The sequence below is a fragment of the Microcebus murinus genome, chromosome 10 (assembly GCF_040939455.1).
Source record: "Microcebus murinus isolate Inina chromosome 10, M.murinus_Inina_mat1.0, whole genome shotgun sequence".
NCBI classification, from domain to species: Eukaryota; Metazoa; Chordata; class Mammalia; order Primates; family Cheirogaleidae; genus Microcebus; species Microcebus murinus.
In genome coordinates this window covers 50,307,041-50,327,275 of record NC_134113.1, presented here as the reverse complement: position 1 = coordinate 50,327,275, position 20,235 = coordinate 50,307,041, and the positions used below count along the sequence as shown (strand labels likewise).

Genomic DNA, 20,235 nt, shown 5'->3' with positions numbered 1-20,235 from the left:
GCTTAATTTTGTAGTTACCCATTACAGCTATTGTTATCTATCATATTTGAAATAGTTCCAGTTATAAAGTAGGACAAATTTAATATTTACTATTTATCTTTAAAGTCCAAAATTTAAATTTCAAAGTAGTTATTGTTAGTGTATTTCTGAAAAAAGTATTGGTTAAGTGAAAATAAAATGACAGATGTCAGTGTGAATCGTATTCTTTGAATCACTAAAACAAAAAGAAAAATTTTAATCTTTTTCAGGTCTGGCTCCCTGGTTATTTTCTCTTTGATTTTAAAGTCCAAAAATCCTTCTCATTTTATGCTAGTCACTGTGAGTCAAAGTTTAAAATACAAACATTTATGTTATGTTCTTAAATCCTCTACAGAATCATTTCCTTTGAAGAAATACAATTGCTTAAAGTAATGTCCTTTCAATTGCATTGAAAACTTTATATATGAATCGAGATACATCTGATTCATGACTCAGTCCTGTTTGTTGAGGATGACTTTATCAGAGTTCAACAAATATTTATTTATTTATTTATTTTGATGCTTTATTGTCAAGGTACATTTATTTTACATACAGTCTCTAAGGTATTTAGAAGACTAAAGCTGTTACTATTTTGTTATTGTTACCATTACTACTATTAATAAGGTTTATGGAGGCCTAGTATGCATCAGGCTGTATCATGAAAGTAGAGGGACTCAAAGATGAAAAATGCAAGATTCATGCTCTTTAAGGGTTCACATTTTGTTCTGATAAAACTAACAGATATTCAGCAGACTATGAAGAGTTCAGCAGTAAGTACAGCGGAAGAGCTAGAACCCAGAGAATTTGGGATGGCATCCTGGGTAAATAAGACTTGTGAAGAGCCTTGAAAATGTGGTTTTGATGAGTCAAAAGGAAGGGAATGTATATTCTAGAAAGAGGGAGCCTTGTAAGCAGAAGCATGGAGGCAGAAGGGTCTGGTTCCTGTGCAGGGAGGGGCAGGGTGAGTACACCTCTCAGAGCGTAGGATCTAAGGAAAGGGTACAGTGGGAGAGGAGACAAGATGGCCTCAACTATCTTCTTGAGACATTAATTTATGTAAGGGGTACATACAAACTACTCTTTTTTTTTTTTTTTTTTTTTTTTTGAGACAGAGTCTCACTTTGTTGTCCAGGCTAGAGTGAGTGCCGTGGCGTCAGCCTAGCTCACAGCAACCTCAAACTCCTGGCCTCAAGCAATCCTTCTGCCTCGGCCTCCCGAGTAGCTGGGACTACAGGCATGCGCCACTATGCCCGGCTAATTTTTTTTTATATATATATATATCAGTTGGCCAATTAATTTCTTTCTGTTTATAGTAGAGACGGGGTCTCGCTCTTGCTCAGGCTGGTTTTGAACTCCTGACCTTGAGCAATCCGCCCGCCTTGGCCTCCCAAGAGCTAGGATTACAGGCGTGAGCCACAGCGCCCGGCCTAAAACTACTCTTTTAATACATTGTTTTATTCATAAACTCTAATGTCTTCTGTGTAAATCTTTTATTTTATTATTTATTTATTTATTTATTTATTTATTTTTGAGACAGAGTCTCACTTTGTTGCCCAGGCTAGAGTGAGTGCCATGGCGTCAGCCTAGCTCACAGCAACCTCAAACTCCTGGGCTCAAGCAATCCTACTGCCTCAGTCTCTCAAGTAGCTGGGACTACAGGCATGCGCCACCATGCCCGGCTAATTTTTTCTATATATATTAGTTGGCCAATTAATGTCTTCTATTTATAGTAGAAACAGGGTCTCGCTCTTGCTCAGGCTGGTTTCGAACTCCTGACCTTGAGCAATCCACCTGCCTCAGCGCCTCAGAATGCTAGGATTACAGGTGTGAGCCACCGCACCTGGCCTGTGTAGATCTTTTAAATTATAAAAACAGTGTATATTTCATTTTGAAAAATTTATAAAATGAGGAAAAACATACAAAATAAAACAAAAATTATCTGTAATATTACCAGCTGGAGATAACTGGTGTGATTCATATAATAATATATGAATTATAAATAGATATAAATAGATATAAATAAGATATATATCTAAATACTAGAGTAATATTTTATTCATAATTTTGATCCTACCTCTTTTACATGATAATTATCACAATCATTATTCCATGTCATTAAGAATTTTCAAATGCATCATTTTAAGAAGTTGTATAGCATTCCATTTTATGCATGTGCTATGGCTTATTTAATCACTATCTCATCACAGTACATTAAGATCATTTCCTGTGCTCTAGCAGCTTGATACTAAGACAATATAGATAAACCAAGACTTCCAAATCTTTCATGTTGTTGTCTAATGCACTGAAGCTACTAGAAGGACAAACATCTTGCCGAACCTCTTTACATTGTTGGAAACTCCTCTGAGCAGTAGCAGTACAAATGTCTGGGAAACACATGCTCTGCCACAGAAAACTACAAGTAGCTTGTGACAGTTCAGTTCATATAGAGATTATTTTTTACAGGGGCAGGGATCTTTATATATCATTTCTCCTATCATTATATAAATCTTTTAAAAAATTGTGTGGGTATAAACAATGACATAATGGAAATTAGATGCAAAATACAGACAAAATACCTGGTAGGTAGTAACCAAACAACTTTCAGTTACCTTCTCTCCCTTATTCCTTTCATTATATCTGATAATCATAAAAATGTAAACTAGAGAATTTTTTTCTTTTAAAGATATATTATTCAAGTACAGAATTAGGCTGAGTCTTTAAGATCAAATGTTCAGGATTGAAAATCCTTTGATCTGTCATTTGGGGTTGCCTTAGTGATAAAATTGGATTGTACTGATCTGATTGATCATGAAGAAATAGGTTGTTAAAGTGAACACAAAATTTAATTAGTCTGGAACAGGTTTGATTAAGTGACCTCGTATTGACAGAACCAGACAGTTGCCATCCGTCTGTGTGGTTAAGAGGTTTTAGAGCACCATTAAAGAGCAAACCTGTCTTTAAGAAACCCATAGCCTATTTCACTTAATGGTAATTGGAAGGAGTTATTGGCTTACTCAATTACTTTATTTTTGGTATTTTTTTCCTTCAATTATCTATGTGGGAGAGATGTGATGTTTTGTTACTATCTGAAAAACCCATATCAAGTTAATGAGAGTTTCAGCAGAAATGGAAGTGGTTGTTATAATAAAATGGTCTGAAAGTAGATAGTCTATCAGGCATTTGACACTTGCTTGAAGCCAATAGAAGTTAACTATCAGTATATTTCCTAGTTAGGACCCACTCAAAGCTCTATCCGGCAACTTCTTATTCAGCCATATGAAAACAGTACTATTTCATTTCTTTGTTTATTGGCATCAGTGAGCCCATTTCACTCAAAGCAGTATTTATTGTGATATATGTTTGTCAGTTAGTTTGCAAATAAATACAGAATAGCTATTTTGGCTGTCATTTTTCTATTTCTGGCATACCATTCAAAGCTTATTTTCCTGAATAACCAGTAAGTGATCTCATCAAAATGCATAAAACCTTTTTGCAGCACTATATTAACAATTAGAAAGCTTGCAGTAAATTATTACACAAAAACATTCTAGCCCTCTTATTCTTACTGGATAGTTTGAGAAAATCAGCTTCTTTCTTCTCCTTCTGGAAATAATCTTGAAATAGATCAAGTAATCAATCTAATCCTTGCTATTAAAAAGAAGATCTGGGAAACATATTAATAGAAATTAAGCCTTTCCTGTTTTTACCCTGATTAAGAGCAGTCTGCTTACTATTAATAGAGCTAGCATATACTTTAAATTCCTATTTTCTTGGGGGCCTAACTGTTATTATTATATCATCTAATTTAGGAAAAAAGCCCTATTTTAAAAGTAGGTACTTGATCATAATGCAGTAAATGAATAAATGTTTTAAATGATTTTCTAGCATTGGTAGGCATAAAACTGGAAGTTTTTGCTCAGCCATGTTTTACTCCAGTGGACTAGTTTTCCTTGAATTTTACTGATCAGATTTTCAGAGTGAGGTAATGTCTCTTTCTTGAATTTACAGATTTCTTCATCTGTAGGTTTCAAGATATTTACCTTGTTATTTGAGCTATTTATGTTCATTCTATATATATTTTTATAAGACTGTGAGCTCTTGAATACATTCCCATAGTGTCTAGTACAGGGGTCTTCAAACTTTTTAAACAGAGGGCCAGTTCACTGTCCCTCAGACCATTGGAGGCCCACTGGAGAGTGCGGCGCACATTCCACACATGCACACTGTGGGCCCGGGAAGAATCGGCTGCTAAGCAGGACAGGCAGCGGCAGCAAAAACACCCAGCGGGCCAGATAAATGTGCTCAGCTGGCCACATGTGGCCCGCAAGCCGTAGTTTGAGGACACCTGGTCTAGTATGTTTTTGTATGATAGACATTTGACAAATACTTGCTAAATGAATGAGTAAAACTATTCTAAGTCTCATATCCTATACATTGGCTATGTTGTGAAAGGGATAGAAACTACAAAGATTTTTGAGAAGTTGTAAGAAATTTCCAGAAATCTCTTTCATTAAATGCTTTGTTCTACTTGCTCATCTATCAGAGTTCCAGTTCTATGTTAAATGAGAAATATTTTATTCTTAAATATATATCAAGAGGTAATTAAAAATCCCACTTAGCTCTGTTGACAGCCCTCTCTTCTTTGACACTCTCTCCTCCTTTGGTTCCTGTAGTTAGACTTGTGATCTTCCCACCTCCCTGCTAACAATCCCTCCTGTAGTTCATCTTCATTTTCCACCTCACCTCAACTGTCCTCATGGATTGTCTTTGGTTCTTTCTTGTCTCTCTATAATCTCAACTTTAGTAGTTTCATCCAATCAGGTCCAATTTCAGTAACATCTTGCATTATCAATTCTGATTAGATTACGTTCCTATGTCTAGTCCTAGTATCTTTTCCAGAGCTTCTGTCTTATTTTTCATTACATCTTGACATCCCTGCTAGTTGAATACCTATCCTATTATACTCAGAATTTCTAAAATCGAGCTCCTGAATGTTTTTTAAATTTTTTTATGTGTAGTAAAGATAGGAGACACATGGTTAAAGGATATCAGATAACATGACAGGAAGAACTTGGAATGAAAAGCAGTTGTCCCCTGACTCACTTCCTGCTCACTTTCTAGCAGCTTTTCTTAAAAGGAGTTCCTTATCTGAACTGAAAACCAGAAAATGACCTGAGGGACTATTTTCTTCTATCTCCCAAAGATGCCATATGACTAGCATGATATCAGATATACAGGAGAGAAGTTAATTAATGACTTACAGGGGATGCCTTAGGGAATTAATGCTTAATGCTCTTTTGAAAAGTTAGTTGAGACAAACTGCTAGGTGGAACAATTTTCAATTCTTTTAATACATTTATACCAGGCTTAGTTTAATTGGTCAATTTTAGACATTCTTAGTAGTCTGCTGCCTGCGATGGATGAGGATTTCCCTCCCTTATACCACCACCCTTCCGTACTCACTTCATTCTGTTATGGTTTTATCACTAGTTTCAGTTTCTCTCTTGCTTACTTTTCTAGTCTTCAGCGATATATATTTTCACCTTCTTTTCTCATTTTATCAACTACAGATAGTTTTTCTTGATTCCTTACTATGTAAGGTAAAGATACTGCTTCTGCTCCTTACCTCTATCTCCCAACTTCTGTCTTCTGTCTTTTTACATTATCAAGGTTGATTTTTAAGTTCTGTTAAGAAACAATTAAACATACCATACTCTCACTATGGATTGTGTCTAAAATTTGAAAATCCATAGTGTTTATAGCACTGTGACCAGGTAAATATTGTTTACTTGAGAGAGTAGTATATACAGAGCATTTGTCTTTAAATTTCTTGTCTCAAAGTTCTGAATTGACAATCCTTTTCTTACTCTTCATCATATATTTATCATTTTAACTCAACTCTTCATCATATCCTCTGACATATGGACTTTTCTGAATCAGTCTGCAGTCAGTAGTAAAACAGGGATTACACAGATATGAGAAGAGTTGAGGAAGTGAATGTCTTGGACGCTGCAGCCAGAAGATTTGCAAAACGTTCACTAATCATTTAAGACTGATACACTAGAACTGATGGAGAAGCCAGAGCTCCTGGAACAACTGACACTGATTGCCATGACTTCTGAAGAATAATGGCCTCTGCCTTACCTCCCTTTGGGGAATCTCAGGAGTTACTCTAATTGTTAACTCTAACACAAATACACACACAGGGAAATGGCTTCTGGGGAATGTAGTCTTTAGCTTTCAAACTAGGAAGTTATTGATAACAACATATATCTCCGACAGCTTTTTCCCTCCTGAATTTCTCCTCTAATGGGAAGTAGGTTCTGAGCAGAGGTATGACACAATCTGACATATATTTTTAAAGGATCTGGCTGCTGAGATTCAGAATGCACGGTAGGAGGAAAAAAGTGTAATCAGGGAGAGAAAGTAGGTTGTTATAGTAACTCAGGTGAGAGGTGATAGTGACATGGACTGGAGTGGTAAGCATGACATTGGTTATTAGATTCTAGATCTATTTAAAAGACATTGCCAATAGGATTTGTTGATGGGTTCAATAAGGACCATGAGAGAACGAGAGAAATTAAGAATGAATCTAAAGTTTATTGATGGTGTCATTTTCTGAGATGAGGAAGACTTTGAATGAGAAATTTTGTATCACAGTGAAAATATTTAGTCATAAATTGAATATGCAGGTCTGGACTAGAGGAGAAAAAGAGGTCTGGAATGAAAATGTAAATAATATAGTATATGATTTTCCTGGGGTTGCTACAACAAAGTACTACAAGCTGAGTGGCTCAAAATAACAAATTTATCTCACAGTTCTGGAGGCCCAAAGTCCAAAATCAAAGTGTCAGTAGAGCCATGCTCCCTCTGAACTCTAGGAAAGAATCCTTCTTGCCCCTTCTAGCATCTAGTGGCCCCTGGCATTCTTTGGCTCATGGCTACATAACTCCAATGTCTGCCTCATTCTTCACTTTCTCTGTATATCTCTTTGTGTCCTCTTTTCTTATAAGGACACCAGTCACTGGATTTAAGGTAGATCCCAAATTCTGTGCCTACCCTAAATCCAGGATGATTTTATCTTGAGATTATTACATAATTATATCTTCAAAGACACGATTTCTAAATAAGGTAACATTCTGAGGTTCTAAGTGGACATGATTTTTTAGGGGACCTTATTCTACCCACCACACGTAGTTTTCAGTGTATTGTGGCATTTGGGTATTTAATGCTCTGGTACTGGATGAAATCACTAGTAAATAAAAAAGAAAAGGTTTGAGGCTAGATCCCTAGGGAACTCACACATTTGGAGATTAAGATGATAAGATCCAAAAAAGACCAAGATATAGAGAGGGGCCAATCAAGTAAGAGAACCATGAAAGAGTGATGTATCCTTGCAAAGTGAAGTAAGTATGTTAAAAAGGAGATAATGATGAACTACTGATAGGTTTTTCTCTATCTATATTTAGTCCTTTATTTTATTGGACTACATTATCAATAACATATTTTTAGAAATAGTGCATGGGGCAAAAACCTTTTAAGGAATTACATGTCTTAAAATATCTTTATTCTGTATTCATAGGTATTTGACCATTATATTGAGTGTAGAATTCAAAATCATTGCTCCACTGTTTTAGGATATACAGTGCTACAAGAGAGAAATGTGTTACTAGACTGATTCCCATCTCTTTATATGTGACCTATTATTTTCTCTTCTAGAAGATATTCAGATTTATATTTTATCCTTCTTGTTGTGAAATTTGACAATTGTGTATTTAGATGTGGATCTTTGTTTCCTTCATTTGTAAGGCTGCATTTTTTCTGGGGTAAGTGCTTGACCAACTCTGTCATCTAGAGTGTCTGGGTTCACATCTCAGCTTTGCCTCTTACTAACCTTCAAAAAATTATTTAAACTCTCAATGGCTAAGTTCCTTCCCCTTTAAAATGAGGAGAATAATATTTTCTACCTCATGGGACTGTAGTCAGCATTAAGTAAGTAAATATAGGTAAACTGAATAGAACAGTAGCTGCCATATAGTAAGTCATTAATAAGTATTGGCTATTATTTCATTATTTAGTATATTTAGAGACCTTGATGGGGCCTTTTAATCTGATCTGAAGCTTCAGTTCTATGAAAAGTTCTTTAATTATTATTATTTTACAGATATTTTTCTCCCTCTGATTTTTTTCTGTTCTTGGTATGAATTTTCTCTTTAATAAGAAAAGAATGTTTGGGCGGATGTTCTTTACTTTTTTTCTATTGTATTTTTCATCTGTTTTCAATATGCTCTACTTTTGGATAGATGACTTATACTTGATCTTCTAAGGCTTATATTGATTGCATTTTGTAAAAATCTGAGTTATCATATATTTAATTTTCAAGAATTCTTTCTTATTCTTGATATATTTTTTTATAGCACTGTGTCCTTATCTTATAGATTAAATATTTTCTCAAATATGTTTGAAAATATTAATTAGAGATATTTTAAGTTCTGTTCTATGAAATATCTCTATTTCCTTTAGGGTCAGTTCTTCTAATAGTGTCTCTTGGTTATTCTCTTAAATGTTATAGACTCTTCTCAAGTGTCTGCTGTTCCTTGATTTCACATTAGTGTTTAAGAGTTAATAAATAGAAAAACTGATTTTGAGAGGAAGTTTTTTGACTGGTAGACTTACATTAGTAAGCTAAAAGGAAGCCAGTTTTTATACGGTGACATCTGAAATGTATGAGAATGTTCCAAAGAATGATAACTTCTACCCTGGCTGCTTTAATTTCTCCAAGATATTTATTTTCTTTGCAGAAAATCCATCCCATTCTGGTTGTGAGGGCAATTGCTTTCTTTCAACAGTCTCCTCAAGGTGTGAGGAGGAGGGTGGGTTGATTATTCATGAGTAGACTTTTAATTAATCCAACTACTTTCAGCTCCATGTCTCATCTCAGCTCTACATGGCATTTCAGGCCTCTTCAGAATTCCTCGTGGCAGATTACTACCCCATCAGTAATAGCACCCCATTATTACATGAAGATTCTAGGCTGTGGCTTCTTTTGCTCCGTTTCTACCACTTTCCCTATATTCTGTTTTCTAAAAAAAAGGCAAAACCTATTGCATTTTCTTCTCTGCTACTGCTATTTTTTTCTTTTGTCTTTGTTGTCTTTTGATACTTTTCTATATTCCTTTAACATGAAATTTGTAGGGTTGGAAAGAAAGAATAAGAGATTTTAAAATGTTTTCAATCTTTCACTTTAATCAGAAGTCTTGATATGTTCTTTTTGTTTAAAAATATATAGTTATGTGTATATGTATGTAAAATTAACACATTCTCTTCACGAATTCTCCTCCATCTAATATTATAGTCAATATTTTGACATAATATTTATAGTAGGATGAGAAAATGTCATCTTACCATCATGTTATTTTGTTTTAGTATATGCTGCCAAGCTGGAACCCCTTCCTCATTCCCCTCTGACCTTAGCTGGGCTCAAGTGTAGTATAGTGAATTCTCTTTTAGTTACTTGATATTACAAACAGATCATTCATTCATTCATTCATTCATCAAATATTTATGAATCTCATATATATATTCTTTTATATATGAATATAAATATTCATCAAATATTTATAAATCTCATATTTATGAATCTGTCCAGTTCTTTGCTAGGTGTTAGAGTATGGAATAAAATACAGACATGATTTCTGCCCATATGGCACTTATTGAAAGAGATAAACTTAAGTTAATATTTATAAAAATTATTCTTTTCAAACTATTGTGATTTGAAGGAGCTTTTTGGAAGGAAAAGCTCCTTGTGAAGGAAATATATCTTGATTATGACAATGGTTACATGTCAAAATTTATGAAATTATTGATGATTTTTTTCCTATAAAAATTTTATCTTATAAAATTGGTTTTGAAAAAAAGGCAAAAAAATAAAACATTTAGAAATAACTTCAGGCAATATATACACAGGACATCAATTCAGAAATCTATAAAATATTAGAGAAATAGGAAATATATATGTATAGATTAAAAGACTCAATAATGTAAAGGTGTCAGTTCTCCCAAAATCAATGTATAGAATCAATGCAGGTTTATCCTTCCCCCATTTATTTTTGTTTGTTTGTTTTGTTTTATTTGTGAGAAGTTCACAAACAGGATCTAAAATTTAGGTGAAAAGACAAAAAGCCCAAAGTCAAAATACTTTTGAAAAGGAGAGAAAAACATAGGACTTTTTCCAGCATTTAAGTTATATTAATGAAGTCAGTATAATATTTATGCAAGCTTAGACCAGAAAAAAGTCTTGTAATAAGTGTTATTAAGGCAATATACAAGGAAAATATGGGGAAATTAATTTTAATATGAGACACAGACAGATGAGAAGTAGTTAACTAACCAGCTGAGGGTATGAGAAAGGGAGAGAACATTTTAGGCAATAAGAATAGCATATACAAAGACTCAGGAGAAAAAAGGAATAATAAAATAGTGAGATTCTAGGAACTAGAAGGAAAGTCAGGTTGTCTCAATTTTCTTTCTTTCTCTGATATTATTCCCAGACATGTTGAATGTGAACTTGGCAGACCTGACATAAAACACAGAGGACATCAGAGGGACTTATACACTGACTGAAGATAAGCATTTGAGAAAATATGCGGCTTTATCCCTACTTTTAATTAGGAGAAAAATATGTTTTTTGCCTAATTAAAATATTTAAAACCTTTTTTTTCATGAAAAAACAACTTCATAAGAATATGAGACTGCCTCTAATCCTGCCCAGTCCCATCTGTCTGACACAGAGCCACTGCCCTGTTCTTCCCGAAGTGCACCTTATATCACATCACTCTACTCTTAATAACCCTTCAATGCCTCTCAATTTTCCCCAGAAGAAAAGACATTCTTTTATCTGAACCCAACTGATAAACTGTATTTCTCTCTGTTCCTTTCCAAATAAGCAGATGATGTATGCAAGCATGCACTGTAAACTCTGAAAGGTTATTTCTGAGGTTGGCCAGGGAATTTGCACATATGAAATGCCTCTCAAGAGCCAGGTACTGCTTCTCCTGTGAGGTCTTGTATGTTAACAGCAAACTTGTATGTTAACATATTGACTGCCAAACTAAAAAAGAAAATTTTCCTTGGAGCCATGCTGTTTAATATGAAAGTAGAATAAAAAACCTCAAAAACCAAACAATCCTTTCTAATTTAATGAAAAATGTAATGAAAAATGAAACTTATTGGCTTCATTTAATCCCATATTAAAATTAATTTGTCAATATTAATTGCAACAATAAGAACATGAATGAATAAGATTTTCACAAACCAACTGCAGGGTTTTGCCCAGGTTTTGCTTCATGAGGCCCTGGGTGCAAAACTAGTGTGAGTTAAATACAACTCACATGGCAGTTAATGTGTTAAGAGAAAGTATTATTACTGGTTCAAGACAGAAAACTCAGAGAGAGATAGTAACATATTCAAAGTTACACAGCTAAGAAGCCAAATAGCTGGAATTAACTCACATTAATATGTACACTGAAATATCCCAAAGCACAGGTTATTTCTAGTGGTGTATGCATTGGCTGGTCTTGAGAGACAGCCTACCATAAGGGGAAGACAACTGGGCTTGGAGTTGAAAGAATTCTGGCCTATTGTGTGACACTGGGCAATGTATTTGCTATAGCCACTTTCTTGTCTATGAATAGGCATAAGAATATTTCTTATTGTACTGTGAGGACTAAAGGATGTGATGAAGAAATTATATCTATGCACTTTAATTCTAGCTATTAACATCCTAATTATGAACTATAAAGTAATGGAAACAACTTTCACTAAATATGCATATTATCATCCAACTTATACAGAGGATTTTATAGTTTTCAAGGTTTATTTACATATGTTATATTGTATTTCAAAAAATTCTTATGAAAAATTAGTCTTTTTACATGAAATTTTAGATAATATTTTATACCCAAATCTGATGTAGTCATTAAAAGCAATATAATTCTCAAATGAGTTTACATTCTTTGAGCATTTACACCTAAATGTTTAAAACAGACTCCCTGCAAAGCCCAACAAAAGACAGGCAAATGACATTGTGATTTTAAAAAAGTGTTCCAGACAATTTATTAATAGAAGGCAAATAACCCACATGTGGGTAATCAAGAGTTAATTAATTGTTTTGAGGACCTTTAATTTCCTGCTGTTTGTCAATATAATTTAACTACCAGTGCATGGGATGGTGATATAAATAGAACAAGTGCTATTTTTTAATGAGAAATGATGTCATATTTTTATTAATGATAAACAGTATGAAGGACAATACTCTCATCATTTGACTTTGCCATTAAAAATAGCTTGCTCATCTTAGAAAAGAACAGGATTTCATTTTCTTTTGTATCCAATATAAGAGTACCAACTAATCAGTTTTCTTGGGAGAGTTAAAGTATGACTAAGGTCTATATTAATTATGTATGGTTCTAGACATTTGCACATTTTTATTGTTCCCAGTTATGTTATAGTAGTAATAATAATTGTTACTATGCATGAGAAAGAGGATGTTTATCATTCAGGTGTGTTATTCTGTAACTACAGTTAATTTTACAAAGAAATAATTTGTCATTTTCTAAAATGACCCTTTAAATCCTACTGGCAAAAGCCATTTTCAGTTGGTTACCTCTGAAGACAGTGGTCTGTGGCATGGTTTTAATAAAAGGTACCTAGTTTTGTGCCGACATACCTGAGGGAGACAAAGAAAACACAATACTGATTTTTATGAGCTTTTTAAAAAATTTATGTTTTTTCTTGTTTTTTTTTTTGCTTGTTGGCTTGTTTTTAATGACTGCCTCAAAACATGTGTGCTTTCTAGAAAATCTATCCTCAGCAGTGCTTTCTATTTTTATTATCTAAGTTGATTTTGATCCTTGGAATATGACTACTATTCATGACTGTCGTTGGATGACTAACCATCTTTTGGATTTTAAATTCTCCGTGCTTTTGGACAGCATCTTAATACCATCACGAGCTGACTGTTCTAAATGTGACTACTGAAAAAGTTCTAAGGAATCAGTTCCTTTCTAAGACAGAATATATACTAAAATCATAAAATTCATGAAATTTATCTTTAGTTTTCTATATAATACACCTAGAGGGCACAAAATTAAGGTGCTTATGATTAAGGCTAAATCATATGAGCTATTATGGCCTATACTCATCTTTTTGAATACTTTTATTCAGTTTGGAACATAATTTGTTCAAATTGGTAGTTCTTATGTGAAATACATTTTATATGCAATAAAATAAATTTTTTTCTCCCCTACATCTCCTATTTTCTGTGTATCTAACTCAATTAGATAATGTGAAGTTTCTAACTAACCTAAAGAAAGTACTCTAGAAATAAATTATTGGAAATATTTTTTACTGCTTTGTTAATACATAATATGGGAAGCATAATATGTATATACTTGAAAATGTAAATATGTGTGCATTTATAAGTTCTAACTCATGTTAATGTCCTTATTTATGTATAGATAGAATATATACTTAATTCATAATTATAGATCAGATTTCAATTCTTTATTTACTAAATATTTCCTGAATAACTAAGGTATATGTATCCCATCAAATAACTGACAGATGAGGCTATATTATTAGATCTTTGGTTGTAATGAGAGACGTGAGCCAAACAAACGTACCTTCTGGTGGGAAATGCATACTTTATCAATTCAAGCACACTTTCATTTTCTACTGACTAACCAAAGTAGAAAAATAAGCATTAAAAAATCTAAATTACCAGGAACAAATATATGTAAAATGATATATATTATTCTGGCTAGTTTTTCTTCCTTATCCTGAAAGGTAACACATATATAATCTTGAGCCATGACATACATATCTTTTATAAATTCAGTCATATTTTAGATGAATTAAGGCATTAACTTCATAAGGAATTACTCAGCAAATTCCTTTGTAATGTGAATAATTGTCCCATACTCTATATTGGCATTTTCAAAACTTCATTGTTTTTGTCATGTTCATATATCATTAATACCGATATTTACTTAATATTGTTTCTGTAATTCTTCTCATTTTAAAAATTTAAATATGATTTCTTTGCTATAAGTATCACTTGCTATAAATGGAAATAATTCAGAAAAATAACCATGTAGCCATTGAAATAAAGTATTTTCCCATTATCACCTACATGCCATACCATGTGACAGTTAAATCAGATGTTGGGAAACACTGTTCTATAGGATTATAATTTAAGATTTTCATAAATTTAATTTTCTTAAAATAAATTTAAATAAATGATAAACTTATTGAGGGCAGAAATTGCTTCTGTCTTCTTCATCTTTGTTTCCCTAGCACATAGTTCCTGGTACATAACAAATATGCAATAAATATTGAATGATAAATTAATAAATGAAGCATATATATATTGCCATTAACTTATAATAGATTAACTTATTTTTTTTTACTTTATGATGAGTTTATTGGAGTATTAAATGAAATTTCAACCACTAACAATATATTTTACTTATGAGGGGTTTATTTATTGAAAGGTAACCTCATCATAAGTCAAGGAGCATCCATATTTCCCTATTTATCCTCTATAATACTACCTAGTAGTTGTAATTAAATAATAAGATAATGCTCAAAGTATATATGAAAATACATTATGGTAGATATATGTTTGTATCCCCAGGTTTCATAACACTAAATAATATAATACATAGCATTTCTATTGAACTTTAAAGAATATATTTATAGATCAGGAAGTAAATAGATATGAGGCAGGTGGTATAGGAGTCGGCCTGGTGTTTGGAAAAGGAGTGACAAGAGAGAAAAGAAGTGCAAAGTAACACTTGAAGTATATATCTATACCATGGGTACTGATATAACCCTACAACTATGTTAAGGCAGGAAAAAAGATCTAAATTGAAGGCTTAATGTAGATGGGAAAGTCACTTCAGTGGAGAAAGCTCTGTTCCTTCAATAGTTACTTTCAAATCACTAACCCTGATGACCAAATTCTTCTAAAATGAGTGACTCTAGATATCCCTCTCCTAGCCTTCATCCAATAAAACTCACTTCTAAAGCTTAAATTCCAACCTGTTTTCTTTTGTCCATGCACTTAAGAAATGACATAATCAATTTTCTGCATCATTTGGGTTAGAAGAAAATATGACATAAGCTGAAGTGAGCATAGCATTCTGGACCCATTTATAATCAGAGGTTCATCAGTTAGGGAGGCCCCTGAAGTACAAATAGGCTATTTCACAAAACCTTAGTAAATGGAAGCAATCCACATCAGCTATGTGTCAGGAAGTCAATGGTTAGCTGGTTTGGCCACTAACAATTATTTTGACAGTAGGAATTACTGACAGTAGTAACTGGCTCTAAAGAAGAGGAACCACAGAGCCAAAATGATTCATAGTTCAGAAATAATGCTAAAATATTACAATGATATAAAAATATTTATTTTTTGGCCTATTACCTAATAATCTAAAAGAATGGTTTGCATCCTGTTTTACTGAAGGGACTCTTGATCTATGAAGAAGTAAATGAGTAATGGCTTTTTTCTCTGATGTTTTAATGTGTTTATCCATTTATTCATTAATTTATCTCTTTCAAAATTGAACATCAGAAAAGAGGAAATTTAAAAAGAAAATGAAAGGATTATATGCTTCCAGGAATTTGGAGTTAGTGAAACTGAGATAGGAAGGAAATATATTCTGCCAACTAAAGTGGACTGTCTGATGGGAAAGGACTCTAAAAAGCTTTACCTTCAACTTGAGGGATGTCATTGTGCCTGGCCACTGCAGCAGCGAATACGACACAGGTGTGGGAAGCATATAAGAAAGGACCACCCTGCCTTTGCAGGTGGAGCCTTCAGTTACGGCATGGGGCTATCAAGATGGGAGTGAGGTACATGTGGATGTTTTTGACAGCCACAGTGGTGCAGTGCCATTAGATCATTTAGCAGGGTCTGAGTTAAGCCAAAGGACCCAGAAAATCTGGAGGTGTTGAGAAGATGGAAACACTTTGTAAGGCAACTCCAAGGATTACTTTTCCTTCTGTGAGCAAAGGAAGGTACTTGGATGGTGTTAGATGTATCCACTATTCAACAGACTGACCCAGGAGAATAAAGGGCTCACAACATTTGGGACTAGTAATAAGCCTCTTGAGATCTAACACTCAACATCTATAGCTCTCTTAGTGCAGACATTTTGCCAATTTCAGCATGAATCTGCTTGTATGAAGGAGCACACACCTTAAAGTCAGGCAAGTGCAAACTTTAGGTGACCTTGGTTAAATCCCATAATTTCCTTTTGCTTCAGTTCTTTTGTTTATGTTCAATATATTGTCTACATGACAAGATTTTTTGAGGGTTGAGTGAAGTGATATATGTGAAACATAATAAAAATAAAAGCGCTGTGTATTCTTACAAACATGAAGCATGCTGATGCATGCATACTATTGCCATATGTGTTGGAGTTGAATGTTGTATTAGTAAGGTCGATATATGTTATGCTGATAGTAGTAAGAGTCCTAAAATCTCAATGACTTAAACCAACTAAGGTTGGTTTCTTGCCCATCACTGTATGTCCATCTCAGGTAGGTAAGGATTATGCCCACATTTTCCTCCCTCAGGAAGTCAGCTGGGTCTTTCAGAGCTCTGGAAATGGCCAATCATTGTGATTGGAGCAGGTATGTGTGTATCACACACTGCACCTTAAAGGCTCTGCCTAGAAGTGTCACATATCACTCCCTAATTGTCTTCAGTGACATTCCCCATATGATGTAGCCACACCTAACTTGAAGGAACTAGAAAACTGCAATGTCTAAAAGAGCTAGAATTATTTGGGGTACAGCACTAATGACTCTCACAGATGGTTTCTTTCCATTTTCTACAGTTGAATGAGTTTTGCATCAGAGAAGCCTTCCAAATATTTCTCCTGTTACTAATAACACTGCATTCTTTCTATATAGCTTTTAACAACTAAACGTACTTTCTTGCTTTTATATATTCTCAATATGAAGGATTTACCAGCATTAAATTTTTTAGTAGCCTTGTAGCAGAATGTTATAGCTTTTTCAAAAGAAAAGAAACAATTTTATAAAATCACACTTTTTTTTTCCAGACATTGATGAATGCTCTGATGGCTTTGTTCAGTGTGACAGCCGGGCTAACTGCATCAACCTGCCTGGATGGTACCACTGTGAGTGCAGAGATGGCTACCATGACAATGGGATGTTCTCACCAAGTGGGGAATCGTGTGAAGGTCAGTACGAGGGAGATCTAGAATTTAAGAAGTCCTTTTGAACTTGAGGAATATATAGTAAGATGTAAATAGAAGACGCTGCTTAATGATTAAGTTATTGGTGTTTTTTTAATATGTGTTTACACAATAATGATTAGAAACATGGTAAAATCTAACTTTTGCTTCCTAATTATGGTAATTATTTTAGATAAACTATGTGACACTAACTCAGTTCTCTGTGGATTCTTGCACCATTGAAAGGTGTTTTTAGAATGAAAAACCCACAGTATCACATAAATTTAAAAAAATGGGAGAATGCAAAAATATGTTCCCCAAAACAGGTAGAAAAAATAGATGAAGAAAGCAGGATTAAAGTGAAAATGGAGAAAATCATGATGATTATGTGACCAAGGGTAATATACATAATATTGCAAGTAGCAATATTGCTACTTGCTACTCTGAGCTATTCTTGACATATCATTTGCCTGGCAAAGTAAGAGATGGTTAGTGAATTTTGAATGTAGGATACATAGATATGGTTCCTGCTTCCAAGAAGTTTTCAATCTAATTAAAATAGAAGATTCAATTAGATTATATTCAGTTAGTTACCATTAATTTTGAATTATTTTCAGTGAATTGACAGCTCTCTTCCTCTATATCCTCTATGAAAGGACACAAGTTTTAGAAACCAGGCAGAGCAAGCAGAGCCCAGTAAATAATTGTCAGGGAAATCACCCACACTGAATGAGTTTGCTATCAGAAGTCTTGACATAGGAATGGAAAACAAAACTAAAGAATTCATTATTTTCTCCATTTGTATTTATACCTTCATGGAACAACTGTCAATAGCCTGAGGGAATAATGGAATTAAGATGACATAGTCAATAAAAGCCTTTGAGAATCTAACCTAAAGGTACGTGACACCTAAATGATGTCTTTTATTCTTGGGTCTCAAAGGATTTTCACACAAAGAAAAGTGAAACAGACTTAGGTGATAGATGCCAAGGCCCCTCCAGTGCTTTGCCAGGAGCAGGGGAGCTGCTGGCCTTGAGCAGAAAAAGGTTCATCAGGATTTTCACTTGGGAATGGAAATGTTGTTGCCTTACCAGGGGCTAGACCCTAGCATTCGAAAATAACCACTTAACTGTGGTCTGAGGGCTTTATCTTGTACTTGTGAATGTTCCAGAGTGAACATCTCCAGCCCTGTAGAGAATACCAGAAACCACACATTGCAGTGCAGAAACAGATTAAACAGTGGGATTTTGTTCTTCCCTGATAAGCTACTTTGCTTATATTCTATAGTGTTTTATTAAGATTGTCCTTTTTAAAGTTATGCACATAAATAATGACTATAAGCTGATTATAAATAATGCAAATCATACAGAAGTATATAGATTAAAGCTGAATATACATCTTCATCTCTTATTCCCCTTTCCCCATCCTTTCTACTTATCCTCCAGGAGGGTGAAACTGTGTTTAATTTTTGTTATATCCTTGTACACCCTTTTCTTTGCATCTGAATGTGAAAAGAAGACACATATCTTTTCTGGCTATCTTACATTAAATTTTCAACTCCACTCGCTTATCTTTCTTTTTTTTTAAATTTCTTTATTTCAGCACATTTAGGTTATGTATATTGCCTTTGCACTACCCGAGTCAGAGCTTCAAGCATGTCCATCCCCAGACATTACGCACCACACCCTTTGTATGTGTATATAACCACCCCTCCTCCCGCCTTCCATCTGCCTGACACCCGATGAATGTTATTACTATATGTGCACTTAAGTGTTGATCAGTTAATACCAATTTGATGGTGAGTACATGTGGCACTCACTTAGCTTTTAAATTTATGACCACACATCTGAAGTGGATTGTACTAGCTATTCATAGTGGATAACAAATTACCCCCAAAACTTAGCAGCTAAAACCAAACATCTTACCGTTTCTGAGAGTCAGGAATCCATGCACAGCTAAGCTGGGTACCTCTAGTTCAATGTCTTCCAGGAGGTTGCAGTCAAGCCACTGGCCAGGGATGTGGTCTTATCTTGAAGGCTTGTCAATGGTAGGTGTGGGGGAATGGGAATCTGTTTCCAAGGTCACTTATGTGGCTATTGGCAGACCCCAGTTGCTTAACACATGGACCACTCCACAGGGTCACCCCAAGACATGGGAACTGGCTTCCCCTAGAGTAAGCAATCCAAGAGAGAGCAAATGCCCAAGATGGGAGCCATAGTCTTTTTAAAACCTTATGTCAGATGTGACATTCCATCACTTCTCCCATTTTCTGTTAGAACTCAATAGGTCCACCCCACATTCAAGGGGAGGGGATTACACATGCACATATTAAGTGGTGAGGATCACTGGGGGCCTTAGCACTGTCCAGTATTCCTCGGTGACATTCCCTTCCAACTCTAGGATACAACCATTTCATAATTTCTTCAGTCTCCTCAAACGTTGGATACCTCTTCCTTTCTCTTCATTATCTATCAATGGCCGGTTTAACTGAGAGCACAAAAGTAGTAGAAAAACTAATTATCTTTTCCACCAAGAGCCATACTAGCTTACTCTCGTTTATTTATGTAGCCAACTGCTTTCCCTCCCTCTTGCTTTATTGGATGAAGTGTCCCTGCTTCTGTCAAAGCTCAAACACTCCATTGTATCTTGTGTATCATCCTCTCTCACCTACTTGTGGATTTTGCCTTTGTGATATTCACCTTTGCTTCCATGTCATTAAATATTCTTTTTCTATTGCGTAATTCCCATCAGCACACAATCTGGATTAGCAGCCCTCTTTAAAACAAAACAAAAACAAACGAAAAGTAACTTCCCTGGACATCGCTTGACTCTCCAAACATATCCCCATTTTCTTGCTCCCTTTAGAACAAAATTCTTTGAAAGAAGTTTCTATACTTGTTATCTCTGCCTTCCTTCTTCCAGTGAGGCTTTAGTCCCACTAGTCCAA

At 34.4% G+C, this 20,235-nt stretch overlaps 1 protein-coding gene across 3 annotated transcripts in view; it reads left to right on the top strand.

Moving 5' to 3' along the window:
• NELL2 (neural EGFL like 2) overlaps nucleotides 1–20,235 on the top strand; it is a 346,799-nt gene that overhangs the window by 300,022 nt on the left and 26,542 nt on the right. For all 3 annotated transcript variants that reach the window (XM_076007197.1, XM_012747980.3, XM_012748043.2), the window contains one exon: nucleotides 17,154–17,294. In XM_076007197.1, the coding sequence (XP_075863312.1) occupies nucleotides 17,154–17,294 (141 nt within the window). The remainder of the gene's footprint in view (nucleotides 1–17,153; nucleotides 17,295–20,235) is intronic.